Source organism: Monodon monoceros, unplaced genomic scaffold (assembly GCF_005190385.1).
Source record: "Monodon monoceros isolate NGI ecotype Baffin Bay Population unplaced genomic scaffold, NGI_Narwhal_1 Super_Scaffold_1, whole genome shotgun sequence".
NCBI lineage: Eukaryota > Metazoa > Chordata > Mammalia > Artiodactyla > Monodontidae > Monodon > Monodon monoceros.
This window is the reverse complement of record NW_021703765.1, coordinates 69,750,852-69,767,793: the sequence shown is the minus strand read 5'-3', so window position 1 is coordinate 69,767,793 and position 16,942 is coordinate 69,750,852. Positions and strand designations below refer to the sequence as shown.

General features: G+C 44.8%; 2 protein-coding genes across 14 annotated transcripts in view; one reads left to right on the top strand and one right to left on the bottom strand.

Moving 5' to 3' along the window:
- KCTD10 (potassium channel tetramerization domain containing 10) overlaps window positions 1-16,459 on the top strand; it is a 35,639-nt gene extending 19,180 nt beyond the window's left edge. For 2 of the 11 annotated variants that reach the window (XM_029225102.1, XM_029225055.1), the window contains exons 6-7: window positions 1,211-1,406; window positions 11,747-16,459. In XM_029225102.1, coding sequence (XP_029080935.1) covers window positions 1,211-1,406; window positions 11,747-11,971 — 421 coding nt within the window. In that variant the 3' untranslated portion in view covers window positions 11,972-16,459. The remainder of the gene's footprint in view (window positions 1-1,210; window positions 1,407-11,746) is intronic. The other 9 variants (XR_003793915.1, XR_003793912.1, XR_003793914.1 and 6 more) reach the window with 9 other exon arrangements.
- Window positions 16,250-16,942, bottom strand: part of MYO1H (myosin IH) — a 43,254-nt gene continuing 42,561 nt past the window's right edge. For all 3 annotated transcript variants that reach the window (XM_029225024.1, XM_029225004.1, XM_029225014.1), the window contains one exon: window positions 16,250-16,427. In XM_029225024.1, the coding sequence (XP_029080857.1) occupies window positions 16,280-16,427 (148 nt within the window). In that variant the 3' untranslated portion in view covers window positions 16,250-16,279. The remainder of the gene's footprint in view (window positions 16,428-16,942) is intronic.

Genomic DNA, 16,942 nt, shown 5'->3' with positions numbered 1-16,942 from the left:
GTGGCCTTTTTGCACCTCTAGAATGCCCAGATGGATCGATAGATATGAAATCAAATGCACACATACCATAAAATTCACCGTTTAAAAATACACAATTCAGTGTTTTTTAGTATATTCAGAGTTGTGCAACCATCACCACTTACCTAATTGTAGACCATTTTCATCACCTCAGAAGGAAACCTATTACCTGTTAGCAGTCACTCCCCATGGCCCCCACCCTCTTATCTCCCCCAGCCCTAGGCAACCACTACTTTGCTTTCTGTTTCTATGGATTTGCCTGCACCGGACATTTCATATATGTAGAATCTTATGTTGCTTTTTGTGTCTGGCTTCTTTCACTTAGCATAACGTTTTCAAAGTTCATCCATGTTGTAGCACGCATCAGTACTTCATTCATTTTATGGCTGAAAAATACTCCATTGTTCAGACAGACTACATTTTGCTTGTCCATTCATCAGTTGATGGACAGTTAGGGTTGTTGCCACCTTCTGGCCGTTAGGAATAATGCTGCTGTGGACATGCATGTACACATACATGTTTTCATTTCTCTTGGGTGGATACCTAGGAGTGCAATTGCTGGGTCATATGGTAACTCTACGTTTAATCACTTGAAGACCTGCCGAACTGTTTTCCAAAGTGACTATTGCCATTTTATGTTCCCACTAGCAATGTATACAGGTTTCTAGAATGCCTTTTGGCTCTTGGGAACATGTGGCTCTAAATCAGGAACTTATGGGTTGTAGGGGCATTAGATGAAGTATTCAAGACCCATAAATGGACCCAGGATAAAAAGTCTCCCTCGGGCAGGTCACTCAGCCTCTCATGTGGCTCTGTGGGGCTCTCCTCCATGTCCCCGACCTGGTGCCTCTGCCTGCAGACCCCGTGGTTTCAGCATTTCATTCCTGGCTGTTGCACAGCAGGGCGTCCGCCCTAGCTCGCTAGTGAGGAGCGCAGACTTAGAGGCCAGAGCTGTCTTTTTGAGGCTCAGCTCTGCCATTTATTAGTTTTTGGCCTCAGCCAGTTCCCTAATTTCTCTGACCCTTGCTTTCCTTTGAGCTTTGGGGACTGTAGTGCCTTCTTCACGGGCTTACTGTGAGGTTGAAAAGGGATGTTGGAGATAATGGGCCCAGTGTGTAGAAACACTCCCCCACTAATGGTGGCTGTTAACACCAGCTTGTAATCAATCACCTTATCAAATGCTCTTTTGCAGCAATTCTGATGACAATATGTTGAAGAACATCGAACTGTTTGATAAGCTATCGCTGCGCTTTAATGGAAGGGTCCTGTTCATAAAGGATGTCATTGGGGACGAAATCTGCTGCTGGTCCTTCTACGGCCAGGGCCGCAAGATCGCTGAAGTCTGCTGTACCTCTATTGTCTACGCCACCGAGAAGAAACAGACCAAGGTAAGGGCCTCCAGAGGACGGTTCTGAGTGGCTAGTCTGAAATCTGTATTTGAAAAACTTCCCTTTCTCCTTGAGCAAAATACACTTCAAGAGGGAAAGGCTCTAAAAATGCTTTCCTTGACTCATGACTGCTCATTGTTCAAATATTCATTCTCTTTTGGGCCCTGGAAAGATCCAAATGTAGGCTTGGAAAAACAGAATGGCGTTTTCTTTCTGACACCCAGTAAGTATAGACAGTCATACTGCTCATGGGTTCCTTTTCCGTAAAGGTTGATTCAGACGGGTCCTCGTACCCGTGTGTACCCCGCTGCCTGCATTTTCTCCTCTGTCATCAACGATCTGACCCCACCTGTGCCAGCTCCTTGCCGTCTTCCTCTCAACGCTGTTTCCCTCCACACTGGCCCCATCCATCTCACTCATCAGGAGCAGTGCTACCTTCAAGGTCTTGACCTTGGCCTTCTAGTCGTGAGCCCCTACTTCCTTGTCATCTGTCCTCCTCTTACCCACCGACTTGGGCAGCCCTCCACCCTCACGGGGCCCTCTCAGCACTCCTCGTGAATCTGGGTGGCTTCTTCCCGGCATGTGACTCCCTGACTGATCTGGACTCTGGACCCATTTTTATGTCATCCTCTGCAAACCAGTGGACCTGACCTCTCCCTTGGCTTCTGTCCCTGTGCTGTTTTGCAAAGCTAGATCACGCTGCCGAGTGTGGTTAGAGATCTGGTCCACTGTTAATTGATATTCACTCCCTTTAGGTTTCTGCTTGCCTACCCTCCTCCTTAGGCTATGTGACTGGGTTGTTTTTTGTCTTTTGTTTTCCTCCTATTTTTTTCTTTTTATTGAAGTATAGTTGATTTATAATGTTGTGTTAATTGCTGTACAGCAGAGTGACTCAGTTATACATATACACATTCTTTTTCACATTCTTTTCCATTATGGTTTATCACAGGATATTAAATATAGTTCCCTGTGCTATACAGTAAGACCTTGTTGTTTATCCATCCTATATATACCAGTTTGCATCTGCTAATCCCAAACTCCCAATCCATCCCTCTCCCATTCTATTCTCTGTGTCTATGATTCTGTTTCATAGATAGGTTCATTTGTGTCATAATTTAGATTCCACATATAAGTGATACCATATGGTATTTGTCCTTCTCTTTCTGACCTACTTCACTTAGTATGATAATCTCTAGTTGCATACATGTTGCTGCAAATGGCATTTCTTTCTTTTTTATGGCTGAATAGTAGTCCATTGTATATATGTACCACATCTTCTTTATCCATTCATCTGTTGATGGACATTTAGGTTGTTTGCATGTCATGGCTATTGTGAATAGTGCTGCTATGAACATAGGGGTGCATGTATCTTTTTTTGAATTATAGTTTTGTCTGGGGATTGCAGGATCATATGGTAATTCTGTTTTTAGTTTTCTGAGGAAAACCTCTACGCTGTTTTCCACAGTGGCTGCACCAACTTACATTCCTACCAACAGTGTAGGAGGGTTCCCTTTTCTCCACACCCTCTCCAGCATTTGTTATTTGTAGACCTTTTTCTTTTTTTTGAAGGTATTTTATTTAATTTTTTTGTTTAATTTTTTAATTTTTATTTTATATTGGAGTATAGTTGATTAACGATGTTGTGTAGACTTTTTAATGATGGCCATTCTGACTGGTGTGAGCATGTAGTTCATTGTAGTTTTGATTTGCATTTCTCTAATATTTAGTGATGTTGAGTATCTTTTCATATGCCTATTGGCCTTCGGTATTCTTTGGAGAAATGTCTCTTTAGGTTTTCTGCCCATTTTGCGATTGGTATGTTTGGTTTTTTGTTGTTGAGTTGTATGAGCTGTTAGTATATTTTGGAAATTAAGCTCTTGTTGGTTGCATTATTTGCAAATATTTTCTCCCATCCTATATGTTATCTTTTCGTTTTGTTTATGGTTTCCTTTACTGTGCAAAAGCTTGTAAGTTTGATTAGGTTCCATTTGTTTATTTTTGTTTTTATTTCTATTGCCTTGGGAGACTGACCTACATTGGTACGGTTTATGTCAGAGAATGTTTTGCCTATGATCTTTTCTAGGAGGTTTATGGTGTCATATCTTACGTTTAAGTCTTTAAGCCACTTTGAGTTTATTTTTTTGTGTGGTGAGAGGGTGTGTTCTAACTTCATTGATTTACATGTGGCTGTCCAATTTTCCCAACACCGCTTGCTGAAGGGACTTTTTCCCATTGTATATTCTTGCCTCCTTTGTTCAAGATCAATTGACTGTAGGTGTGTGGGTTTATTTCTGGGCTCTCTATACTGTTCCATCGATCCATATGTCTGTTTCTATGCCAATACCACACTGTTTTGATCACTGTAGCTTCGTAGTATTATCTGAAGTCTGCGATGGTTATGCCCCCTGCTTTGTTCTTTTTTTTCAGGATTGCTTTGGCAATTCTGGGTCTTTTATGGTTCCATGTGAATTTTAGGACTATTTGCTCTAGTTGTGTGAAAAATGTCATGGGTGGTTTGATAGGGATCATGTTAAATCTGTAGATTGCTTTAGGTAATATGGCCATTTTAACAATATTAATTCTTCCAGCCCAGGAGCATGGGATATCTTTCCATTTCTTTGAATCATCTTCAGTTTCCTTTATTAACGTTTTATAGTTCTCAGCATATAAGTCTTTCACCTCCTTGGTGAGGTTTATTCCTAAGTATTTTATTTGGGGGGTTGTGATTTTAAAAGGTATTGATTTTTTTTACATTCCCTTTCTGATACTTCATTGTTGGTGTGAAGAAATGCAACCAATTTCTGTATGTTAATCTTGTGTCTTGCTACCTTGCTGAATTCATTTACCAGTTCTAGTAGTTTTTGTGTGGAGTCCTTAGGGTTTTTCTGTATATAGTATTATATCATCTAAATATAATGACAGTTTTACCTCTTCCCTTCCAATTTGGATACCTTTTATTTTTTTTTCTTATCTGATTACTGTGGCTAGGACTTCCAATACTATGTTGAATAGAAGTGGTTACAGCAGGCATCCTTGTCTTGTTCTAGATTTTAGCGGGAAGGCTTTCAGCTTTTCACCATTGAGTATTATATTGGCTGTGGGTTTGTCATAAATAGTTTTTACTATTTAGAGATATGTCCCCTCTATACCCACTTTGGTAAGAGTTTTTATCATGAATGGATGTTGCATTTTTGTTAAATGTCTTTTCTGCATCTATTGAGATGATCACGTGGTTTTTATCTTTTCTTTTGTTTGTGTGGTGTATCACGTTGATTTGCATATGTTGAACCATCCTTATGAATTTGGGATGAATCCCACTTGGTTGTGATGTAAGATCTTTTTTATGTGTTGTTGGATTTGGTTTGCTAATATTTTGTTGAGAATTTTTGCACCTGTACCATCAAAGATATTGGCCTGTAATTTTCTTCTTTGGTGGTGTCTTTGTCTGGTTTTGGTATCAGAGTGATGGTGGCTTCATAGAATGTCCTTGGCAATGTTCCCTCCTCTTCAGTTTTTTGGAAGAGTTTGAGAAGGATAGGTATAAGTTCTTGTTTGTATGTTTGGTAGAATTTGCCTGTGAAACTGTCTGGTTCTGGACTGTTGTTTGTAGAGAGTTTTTAAATTATAGATTCTATTTCAGTTCTATTGATCGGTCTGTTCAAATTATCTATTTCTTCTTGATTCAATTTTGGTGGGCTGTATGTTTCTAGAAACTTGTCCATTTCTTCTAGGTTGTTGAATTTGTTGGCATATGATTGTTCTTAGTATTCCCTTATGGTTTTTTGTATTCCTGTGGTATCAGTTGTTATGTCTCCTTTTTCATTTCTAATTTGTTTATTTAAGTTCTCTCTCTTTTCTTCTTCGTGAGCTTGGCCAGAGGTTTATCAATCTTGTTTATCCTTTCAAAGAACCAGCTCTTGGTTTTATTAATTTTTTTATGTTGTTTTTTTAATCTCTATTTATTTCCCCTCTGATCTTTATTATTTCCTTCCTTCTGGTGACTAGGTTTTGTTTTTTCTTCTTTTTCTAATTCTTTTAAGTGGTAGGTTAGGTTGTTTATTTGAGATTTTTCTTATTTTTTTGAGGAAGGCCTGTATCTCTATGAAGTCCCCTATAAGAACTGCTTTTGCTGCATCCCATAGATTTTGTATGGTTGTGTTTTCATTGTCACTTGTCTCAAGGTATTTTTTAATTTCCTCTTTGATTTCATCATTGACCCATTGGTTTTTTAGTAGCATGTTGTTTAGCCTCCATGTAATTTTTTTTTCTCATTTCTTTTTCTGTGGCTAATTTCTAGTTTCATGCTGTTGTGTCAGAAAAGATGCTTGAGGTAATTTCTGTACTCCTAAATTTGTTGAGGCTTGTTTTGTGCCCTAGTTATGTGGGTCAATCCTAGAGAAAGTTCCATGTGCACTTGAAAAGAATGTGTGTTCTGGTTTTTTGGGATGTAATGTCGTGAAAATATCAATTAAGTCTAACTGTTCTATTGTATCATTTAGTATTTCTGTTGCCTTATTGAGTCTCTGTCTGGAAGATCTGTCCATTGATGTGAGTGGGATGGTAAAGTCTCCTACTGTTGGGTTGGCCAAAAAGTTCATTCAGGTTTTCCTGGAAGATGTTACAGAAAAACCCGAACTTTTTGGCCAACCCAATATTCCTGTCAATTTTCTCCCTTTATATGTCTGTTAGTATTTGTTTTATGTATTTGGGTGCTCTTACATTAGGAGTATATATGTTGATGAGTATAAAGTCCTTTTCTTGTATTGATCCTTTTATCATTATATAGTGTCCTTCTTTATCTTTCTTTATGGGCTTTGGTTTAAAGTCTGTTTTTTTGTTGTTGTTGTTGTTTGTTTGTTTGTTTTGTGGTACACGGGCCTCTCACTGTTGTGGCCTCTCCCGTTGTGGAGCACAGGCTCCGGACGCGCAGGCTCAGCGGCCATGGCTCACGGGCCCAGCCTTTCCGCGGCATGTGGGATCTTCGCAGACCGGGGCATGAACCCGTGTCCCCTGTATCAGCAGGCGGACTCTCAACCACTGCACCACCAGGGAAGCCCTGTTTTGTCTGATATTAGTATTGCGACCCACACTTTCTTGTCACTTCTGTTTGCATGAAATATCTTTTTCCATCTCTTCACTTTCAGTCTGTGTGTGTCCTTTGCCCTGAAGTGGATCTCTTGTAGGCAGCCTATTGTAGGTTCTTTTTTTTTTTTTTTTTTTTTTGCCGTACGTGGGCCTCTCACTGTTGTGGCCTCTCCCGCTGCAGAGCACAGGCTCAGTGGCCATGGCTCACGGGCTTAGTTGCTCCGCGGCACATGGGATCTTCCCACACCGGGGCACAAACCCGTGTCCCCTGCATCGGCAGGCAGACTCTCAACCACTGCGCCACCAGGGAAGCCCCGGCTCTTGTTTTTTTAATCCAATCTGCCACTCTGTGTCTTTTGACTGGAGCGTTTAGTCCCTTGACATTTAGGGTAATTATTGATAGATATGTATTTATTGCCATTTTAAACCTTGTTTTCCTGTTGTTTTATATTCTTTGTCCCTTTTTCTTTTTGTTTTTCCTTTTGTGGCTTGATGATATTCTTTTGCATTATACTTATGTTCTTTTCATTTTTTGTGAATCTATTGTATGTTTTTGATTTGTGGTCACCCTGTTTTTCAAGTATGTTAAGCCCTTCCTATATATATTTGCCTTAGACTGGTGGTCATATAGGCTCAAACACATTCTAGGGGGAAAAAAATCTACATTTTCTTACTCTCCTCCCCAACATTTTATGATTTTGATGTCCTCTTTTACATCTTCATGTTCATCCTTTTGCTGTTCATTGTGATTATCATCACTTTCACAGAAAATACTTTTTTTTTTTTTTTTTCAGTACGCGGGCCTCACTGCTGTGGCCTCTCCCATTGCGGAGCACAGGCTCTGGACGTGCAGGCTCAGCGGCCATGGCTCATGGGCCCAGCCACTCCGTGGCATGTGGGATCCTCCCAGACTGGGCCACGAACCTGTGTCCCCTGCATTGGCAGGTGGACTCTCAACCACTGCACCACCAGGGAAGCCCGAAAGTATTTTGATTTTTTTTTTTTTTTTTATCTATATGGTGGCTTTTTTTTTTTTTTTGGCTGTGTTAAGTCTTTGTTGCTGCTCACGGGCTTTCTCTAGTTGTGGCGATTGGGGGTTACTCTTTGTTGTGGTGTGCGGGCTTCTCATTGTGGTGGCTTCTCTTGTTGTGGAGCATGGACTCTAGGCGTGGGGGCATCAGTAGTTGTGGCACGTGGGCTCAGTAGTTATGGCTCGCAAGCTCTAGAGCGCAGGCTCAGTATTTGTGGTGCATGGGCTTAGTTCTCCGTGGCATGTGGGATCTTCCCGGGCCAGGGCTCAAACCCGTGTCCCCCGCATTGGCAGGCGGATTCTCAACCACTGTGCCACCCGGGAAGCCCTCTACTGGTTTTTTTAAGTGATTTATTTTCCAATTGTGATCTTCTCTTTCCTATAGATTTTTACTTCTTTTCTATTTAGAGAAGACCTTTCAGTATTTCCTTTAGGATAGGTTTAGTATTGCTATGTTCTTTTATTTTTTCTTGTGTGAGAAATTCTCTCTCTCTCCTTCTATACTCAGTGATAGTCTTACTGGGTAGAGTATCTTAGGCTGCAGGTTTTTCCCTTTCAGGACTTTGAATTTATCTTGCCACTCCCTTCTGGCTGCAACGTCTCCGTAGAGAAATCAACTGATAGTCTTATGGGGAGGCGGTTCCCTTGTAATTAACTCTGTGTTCCTCTTGCTGCCTTTAGAATCCTCTCTTTAACTTTTGCCATTTTTATTATAATACGTCTTGGTGTAGGTCTTTTTGTGTTTATCTTGTTTGGGACCCTTGAGCTTCCGGTACCTGGGTATGTTTCTTTCTTTAGGTTTGGGAAGTTTTCAGCCATAATTTCTTCAAATACATTTTTGATCCTCTTTACTCTTTCTTTCCCTTCTGGAGTCCCTATTCTGCATAGGTTGGCACACTTTATATTATCCCACAGGTCTCTTAGATTGCTTTTGGTTTTTTTCATTTGGCTTTCTATCTGCTGTCCTGACTGGGTGATTTCCATTATTTTATCTTCCAGATCACTTATTCATTTGCATTATTCATTCTGCTGTTCATTGCCTTTAGCTCAGCTTTCGTCTCTGCAAATGAGTTTTCTCATTTTTTTTGGTTCCTCTTTATAGTTTCTACTTCCTTTTTACAGTACTCTGCATTTCTTTCAATAGCCTTTCTTAATTCCTTTGGTATTTTCATTATTTTCTTTTTGAAATCAGTGCCTATTAGACTGAAGGGGTCTGTTTCACTCTTTGTTCCTTCAGGGGTCCTTCATCTGGGAGTAGTTCTTCTGCTTCTTCATTTTACAGATTTCTCTTTGAGTTTAGGAGAAACAATTGTCTACTGTGGTCTTGGAGGGCTGTTTATATGTGGGGTCGTCCCTGTGTAGCTTTTGTGAGTTTAATATATTTGGTGTGAGGGCAGTTTTTAGTATGGATGCCCGTGGCCTTTTTCTTCAGCGTGTGCTGGTCGTTATCCCCTTGACAGGGGTGTGCAGATGCAGTGGCTGATGCCCAGTCCTGGGTTCTTGGTGGCGGCGGGCAGCTCAGGCACCCCCAGAGCACACGATGGGCATGATGGCATCTCACAGCCACTCCTGGAGTTTGGGCAGGCAGTGGTGGGGGCCCTGCAACCACTCCTTGGGTCCAGGAGGGAGGTGATGGTAGCCTGAAACCACTCCTGGTGTCGGGGTGGGGGTGGGGGGCGCTGCGACGGCTCCTGGAGCCCATGTAGGTAGTGTCCTGCCCTCTGCAAGCGCACGCACAGAGAAAAAGGCTACAATGCAGATCCCACCCCTCCCCTCATGCACCCCCCAAACAATGGCGACTGGCCTCTAAGGTGACCCAGGCTTCCCCTGCATACACCCCCAGCTGTGGTCACACTGGATTCCAGCCCCCCCAGTCCATCTGCACAACATGCCAACCCCAGTCCTCTCCCCAGTTTTGATCTCTGAAGCCCGAGTTCCAGCACCCAGCCCCCGCCAGCACTGGCAGACTCGTGTGTCAGGCTGGGGAGTGCAGGGCGGCAGCACTGACTGTGCAGTCTTCCGTCTGCTTTGGCTGATGCAAACCAGCTGCTGTTTTCTCCTCTGAGGCTCAAGCTCTCCTTCTGTCCTGGCCCATCTCCCCGCCGGTGAGGGGGCTTCCCAGGGTGCAGGAACCTTTCCTCTTTTTCACAGCTCCTTCCCAGTGACACAGGCCCTGTCCCGATTCCTTTCTCACTTTCTTTTCTTTTCCTTTTTCTTTTTTCTTTCTTCCTATCCGGTTTCGTGGAGATTTTCTTGCCCTTTCAGCAGTCTGAGGTCTTCTGCCAGTGTTCAGTAGATATTCTGTGAGAATCATTCCACATGTAGATATATTTTTGCTGTATTTGTGGGGGAAGGTAAGGTTCATGTCCTACTATTCTACCATCTTGATTGTGCTTTTTTTTTTTTTTTTTTTTAATCATCCCATACACTGTGTTATTTCCTTTTCAACCTATCTGGGGAAATCTGATGACCAGGGACACATGCAGCAGGTCATGCCTCTAGTCACCTTCATACAGATCTGTAGGTCACCTGCTCAGGTTATTATCCTTACTGCAGTCCCAGGAGCCCACAGCTCTGTGTGATGCTAGAGCAGCCTCAAAGGCAAAATGCAGATGAGAGAAAATCAGACCACAAAGTAGAAACCAGAGTTAAAAATCTTTTTTTAACTTCTTTTTTCTTTTTTTAAAAGGGTACATGTTTTTTTTGTTTGTTTATTTTTGGCTGCATTGAATCTTTGTTGCGTTCAGGCTTTCTTTAGTTGCAGCAAGCAGGGGCTACTCTTCGTTGCGGTGCGCGGGCTTCTCATTGTGGTGGCTTCTTTTGTTGCGGAGCATGGGCTCTAGGCACACGGGCTTCAGTAGTTGTGGCATGCGGGCTCAGTAGTTATGGCTTGTGGGCTTAGTTGCTCCATGGCATGTGGGATCTTCCCGGACCAGGGATTGAACCCGTGTCCCCTGCATTGGCAGGTGGATTCTCAACCACTGTGCCACCAGGGAAGCCCTTTTTTTTTTTTTTTTTTTTTTTTTAAACTTCTTAGAACATCTGGTTCATTAGTATTTAGAATGTATCCTGAAAGGTATGTATTGTTGTAAGGTAGCCAGGAAGGGAAAAACACTTTCTTTTTTTTCCTTTCAAAGATAGTGGGGGAACCAGAATTATTCACTTTTCCTCCTATGTTAACAAGACGTGCCTCTTTTCTTTAGGGCTGTGAATTCCACCTGTAACTAGACTCTCCATTTTGTCATAGTTTGGTTTTTTATATACATGGATTGCCTCTGCCCTTGGATATTCAAAAGCTAATCATCATATTGATTAAACTTTAAAATAGTGACTTCACGTTTTTAGAGCTTAACAGCGAGCAAAGGCACTGAGAGACCTCGTGGTCAGATCCCCACTGTGTATAGATTCCTGGACGGGTTCCAGAGTGAGCCTGTGCTCATGTTCGTGCAGCTGGTTAGTGGTGGAGCCGGGCTGGAGGCCAGAGCCCCTCTCCTGGCTCCCTTCGCTCTGCCTCTTGTCCCTCAGGGCTCCTTCCTTTTTCCAGGGAGTTGGTGTTGGGATGACTGCCCCTTCAGGGACAGTTTCCTCTCCTTCTATCCCACACTTCCAGGACCTGTGCTTTGGAGCTGACACTCATGGTTCGTTGTCTCCCGTAACTGCACAGATGTTCCACTTGGGTTTTTGCATAATCGGTATCTTCCCTGGCAGAACATTTCAAGTGCTTTACCAGTTCTTACTGATTGCCTGGGACCCACCTCTAGTTCACGGTGCCTGACCCCGAAGGGCAGTAAGTGCACGCAGCGCTTTACTGAGTGGGAGGGATTGTGTCCATTTTATGAGGGTCCCTATCTGGTCCCTGTTCAGAAAGTACGCTGCTTTAAGTTGTGGAATGCCTCGTGTACAAGGGTGCAGCCCTGATTGTTAGAAGTAACACATTGGGAATGATGTAAACGTCCAAAGGAAGGCAAACTTCCAAAGGGGGCAGAGAAGGCAGGGAGATCTGTTTCACTGTATCCCTTTTGTCTCTTGTGAATGTAGCGCCATGTGTAAGTGTTGCGTATTGACAATAAAAACTGCTTTAAACATAATAACGACCGTCTTACGGAGTCTTAGGGGCCTGGTGTAGACAGATGGCCCTGCTCAGAAGTCCTGGGTGGTGGCGGAGCTGGTGGGGTGGGGGGTTTGAGAGGCTAATGTACCTGCCTTGTGTTTTGTGGCGCTACAGGTGGAGTTCCCTGAAGCCCGGATCTATGAGGAGACCCTGAATATTTTGCTGTATGAGGCCCAGGATGGCCGGGGACCCGACAACGCACTCCTGGAGGCCACGGGTGGGGCGGCCGGACGCTCCCACCACCTGGACGAGGATGAGGAGCGGGAGCGGGAGCGGATCGAGCGTGTGCGGCGGATCCACATCAAGCGCCCGGACGACCGGGCCCACCTCCACCAGTGAGCGAGCAGGCGCCCCGCCTGCACCCCACCCGCCCTGCTCCTCCCCGCTGTGCACTCAGATTCCCCGAGAGCTCCCGGGCCTCCCGCTGCCCCCGCGTCCGGAGAGACTGCATAAAAAGCCAGATGACGATTTTGGTATTTCTCGACCAGGTGAATGGATTGTCTTTACCCAGGTGAACACACCCCTGCCAGTGAACAAGCTGGGTCCAAGGTCTCTGCTCTCCTGAGAATCCGAGAAGCACTGGAGCCAGGCTTTCCTGGTTCTGGAGGAAGAGGATGAGTGGGTGTGGTGTGTGTGTGAGAACTTGTCTGCAGTATTTATTTCTGTGGGTGTTGACTGCCTCTTTGAGCTTCTTGGGTCGCCTTTCCTCCAGGGTTCAGTTGGTCAACTCCGAAACGGGTCCTGTAGTCGGTGGTCACCAGCGGTGTCTGCGAGCTCAGTGTTTCCTAACTCCACCCCAGCACCCTGGCCCCATTCCCGTGCCCGGCACAGGCTCCACGGCTTTGCGAACAGCCCGTCCCGCCTCGGGCATCGATCCTAGAGCTTGTTGGTGAAGGACCACAGCTCTTAGCAGTGGAGATACCACCTGGGGGTTCCTGCCTCTCAGCCGCTGTTCCTAGTGTGGCTCTGGATGCCCAGCTCCGTTGAAGGGGCAGGCCTGTTGCCCCTTCTGCTGATCTGTGGTCTGGTGCTTGTTGGGACCCTGCAGGGTCTGGCCGAGAGCAGAGCTGCCCCTTCCTCTGCCCTCCTTGTTGACCCACTCCATTCCGGGAAGGCTGCCTGGCCTGCTTACGGGCATTTACGGGCATAGCGTACAAACCACTGCCCGGTGGGCTCCATCCCTTCCTCTTTGGCCTTATGCCCCGTTAAGCGGGGCTTACTGCCCCCAGCGGATGCCCTGCCCTTTGCTTAGAAGAAATTAAACATGGCCCCAGACTCTTTTCTGGCGTCCAGACAGGACCACTGCTCACACCAGCAGCCTCAGGACGGTTCACCTGCTGTCAACGCAGCCGTCGCCTGGAGATCCCTTCCTGTCTCTGATCCTTACACAGTGTGGAGTGGCCATCGGTGAGCAGACGGAGAGGACGTGCAGATCCTTTTGGGTCCGGTCAGTGTGCATGTTCATGTTTGTTTAAGGGACGTGTGCGACTGTGGATGAGGATGTGTGCCCATGGTGCTTGGGTGGCCCGTGCTGGAGCCCTGCTTGTCTGCACGGCGCTCGTGTGGGACGGACGTTCTCGGTTACCTACCTCCCCGTCTCCGCGCCCGCCCGTGATGCACAGAGGGAGTGGTGACGAATGTGGGTGGTTGAGACTAGGCTGGTAGAGTAGTTCCAGGGAGAGTCGGATGTGTGTAAGGTATGGATGGGTTTTGTCTGCTATTCAAGGGAAACATTACCATTTTATACCAAAGGTATTAACACGGGCAGCCTTTGATACAGTGCATTCGAACAAAACGAGTTTATATTTTGAAATGGTTTTTACAGCTTAGACTTTGTACGCCCTGCCCTACTTGTGACAGTTGTATGCCTTTACTTTGTATCCAGCAGCAAAGCCTACAATAAAACTTTAAAACAATCATGACCCAACCTAAAAATCATGTATCGGGTAGATGCTTTTTAAACTGTTGTGTGGGAAACTTTCATATTAGGCCATTTGGATTTTATTAAGTGCTAAGGATGGGAGGGGAGGGGGCTTAAATAATGTTTTGTAAATATTTTATACTGTTTAAGTTTTAAACACCAACCCTGCTGTTTGGGTTGAACTCTTTTAGAAAGTTAAAGTGAATGTCAGTTCTGATGTTTTCTGTAGGAATGGAAAAGCCATCATGTAAGTTCTGTTTTTCAAATGTTTATGTGAAGAGTAACTAACTTTGTGGAACACTCTGATTAGTTGGGGCTTCTACACCTTATGACCAAATGTTTCTGGCCGTCTCTCTACTTTCACATTGCCTTCAACTTTGCACTTGTAGTTTGGAGTCTTTGCTTCCCTGGGATATGAACAAGTTCATGAAACATTCCATGGTGAGTGATACTGTTAGTTGCATACAGCCGTGAGCTGACAATGACAAAGTGTTGGCTGGTCCAGGCTCTGTTATCAAACATATTCTACAAAACTGATTTCTTATGTGAGCACTAAGGGCAACAAAAGTCAATATTTGTATTTAAGAACCATCCAAGTAAAGACAAACACTGGCCTAAGATTTGGTGAAGAGCTAAGTTTTATTACACTGTAATAACTTAAATGGAAAAAGCAGGACAGCTTTGGGTCCCTTGTAATGAGGCTTTTTTTCAAATAAGTCATCTGATTGTGGTGACTGGGGACCTTGCCTCTCCATCGTCCTCCTGTAGTGGCTTAGCAGGGTGGTCGCTGTGCAGGTACCCTGGCCCTCCCTCTGGAATGTGTGTTTTCTAGGGCTCCACCCAGGGTCACTGTAACACGTGTGTGTCACTAACCTTTCTGTCTCTTTGTGCCATGGAAAAAAACGCTATGAGCTTCAGAAGTAGTCACTGTGTGTTGTACAAGCATCTGTGGACATATGTAAAATAAAAGTTATATAACGCTTCTACTTAAATCTGTTTTTCTGGGTCTTTTCAGAAACGCCCAGCACAGTCCAGCCACTGAACTGAAGTGCAGTTCACAGGAAAGGGAGCAGAGCAGAGATCCCACCTTCTACTTCACCACCTAAAGGTTGCTGCTCAGGGTGGAAAAGATGAGTCATTTTTCCGTAGTGTTTGAACTCAAACACTGGAAGGAAGTCTTGGGTGGAAATGCTGCTGGGCTTGTGAAACAGCAGTCGGCTGCTGTTGCCTCCGACTGCAGGTTTGGGGTAGGGAGAGCTACACCTCATCATGTGGAACCTAAAGCCGTGAAGGAACTGGGTATGTTTCTGAGTTCCATTTATTTAAAGCAAAATTCAGATTTTGCAGCTTTATGCTCAGACCACGTATAATACTTCATTGTGCCTCAGAGGCAGCATGACAAAGAGAATCTGTCATCCCCCCATACTGTCATGTTCAAGTGCCCGTCAAGTGTAGGTCCTATTGGGGATGTTTAAAATCACCCCCTTGGGTGACTTGAGGTTGGCTCCCTAAAGAGAACATGTAGTGCGACAGAACACCTGAGGGTTTGGCCTTTGGCATAAGATGCCACTCTGCTTCTTCAGGGACGATCCTTTTCCTAGAGCTGCTGGAACCTTTGCTTGAAGGTGTTGCTAACTGGACCAAATTCGAGCTTTCCTCAGTTGCAGCAGAAACGGCGATGGGAGAGATCAGACGTCACCCTCCATCAGGACTTCATGCGGACCGACACCTGGGGAAGGTACACGCTGAGGTTTAGAGGTCTCTCCTCTCACTCAGGAGGAGGCAGTGAGCGGTGCAGCCGCCCGCATGGTTGAGGGGGACGTGGACAAGCTGCGAGCAGCCAAGCCCCGTCACCCACACCGTCTCCTGCCCCACCTCCCGTGAGACAAGCCATGTCCAGAAATGGGCTCACTGAAGCCTCAGCTTCAGCCTGAGCCAGCCAGGGAGGAATGGGGGTAAGTTTTAAGACAGCATGTAAACTGAAAAGTCACCTTATACTTTACATTAAAAATCATGCTTCAGTATTTTAACTCGTCCCCAAAGGAGTTACCTGTGTTCGGGGGCAATTACGTCTCTTTGTCCACAAAGCAATTTCATCGTTAAATGTGTATGAGACAGTCCATGTTGTTAGACCATTTTTTAGTTTGTATGTATATACCAAGTATTCATAATTTGCTACAAACCATGTTTTAAAGATTCAGCCCCCTCAGCTTTCAGTTTGTCATTTGCCAGCAGAATTGGATCAGACTTGCTAGCGAGGGCAAAGCACCAAGCACTCAGGCTTGACTTCTTTAAGATGCGCCTGGTTCCCAAACCTCTCCTCCTCAGTCCTGGGATCCTTGTTTTCCAGAGCCCAGGCCTCACCCCCAGCCAGTTACGTCATGGGGTCGGGGGAGACACACACACTGGTATTTTTCGAAGCTCGTCAGGAGTTTCCCCCGTGGAGACTCACTTGAGAACCACGTGATAGGGTGTGAGGCCTTTGGCATCCAGTGAAGAGGGGCTTTGACATTTAATAGTGTGAAAAGTTTAATGTCAGCTTCTGGCTCACTGATAAATGTGAGTAAACTGTTCTCTTTTTCAGTCCGTGTTTGAATCTGCACCTCTAGTACCCATTCCTTCCTATTTTTCAACGCAGAATCAGGGACAGAGGGAGAAATAAACTAGACTATGACTCTGGTCAATCTACAGGAGGACTGAAATTGGCAGAATCTTAACCTACAGTCTTATTTAAAACTGCTTACACCTCCCCCTCCCCAGACACGGCCACTCACCACTGTTAACTGTCCGTTTTTATCTTTATAGATTTGTTCTTCTGGTCCGGTGTCAAAAACTATTGTGCCTTCTTTTCCAGGACTAATATAAAACTGTAAACTTAAAATACACAAAGTGATAAATTACTGGCATACTCTATTTTTTCCTTCAGCTGTGGGTCTGCAAAAGAAATTCACCTGTGACGCTTACTAGTTTCGAGATCAAATTCCTGTTTCATTACAGAGTTTTATTGTATATTTGAGCAATCGAAAGAAAACCGTTTCTGCAACTGGGAAAATGGCCACGCCTTCCTGTAGTTATTTTCAAATCGGTTTAGCACAGTTCTTCCACAGGCATCAACAGCAGAGGTGTGGCTGGCACCTGCTCTCGCCCGGGGTCGGGGGGGGGGTCCCTCTTTCACTGGGTGACAAATTCCCTTAGGACCATAAGCACCCCCTTTGAAAACTAGATGGTGAGACCACTGTTCATTCCCTTTGGTGAATAAGTGATCACTGACTTCATTTCTGTGGAGCCCAAGTCCTAGGGGGTGAGGAGGGAAGAAAGCTGGTGATCGGAGGAGGCAAGGGTACCCCCACCCCTTGTGGGTAGGCAGTTCTTACTTTGCAGGGAGGGGC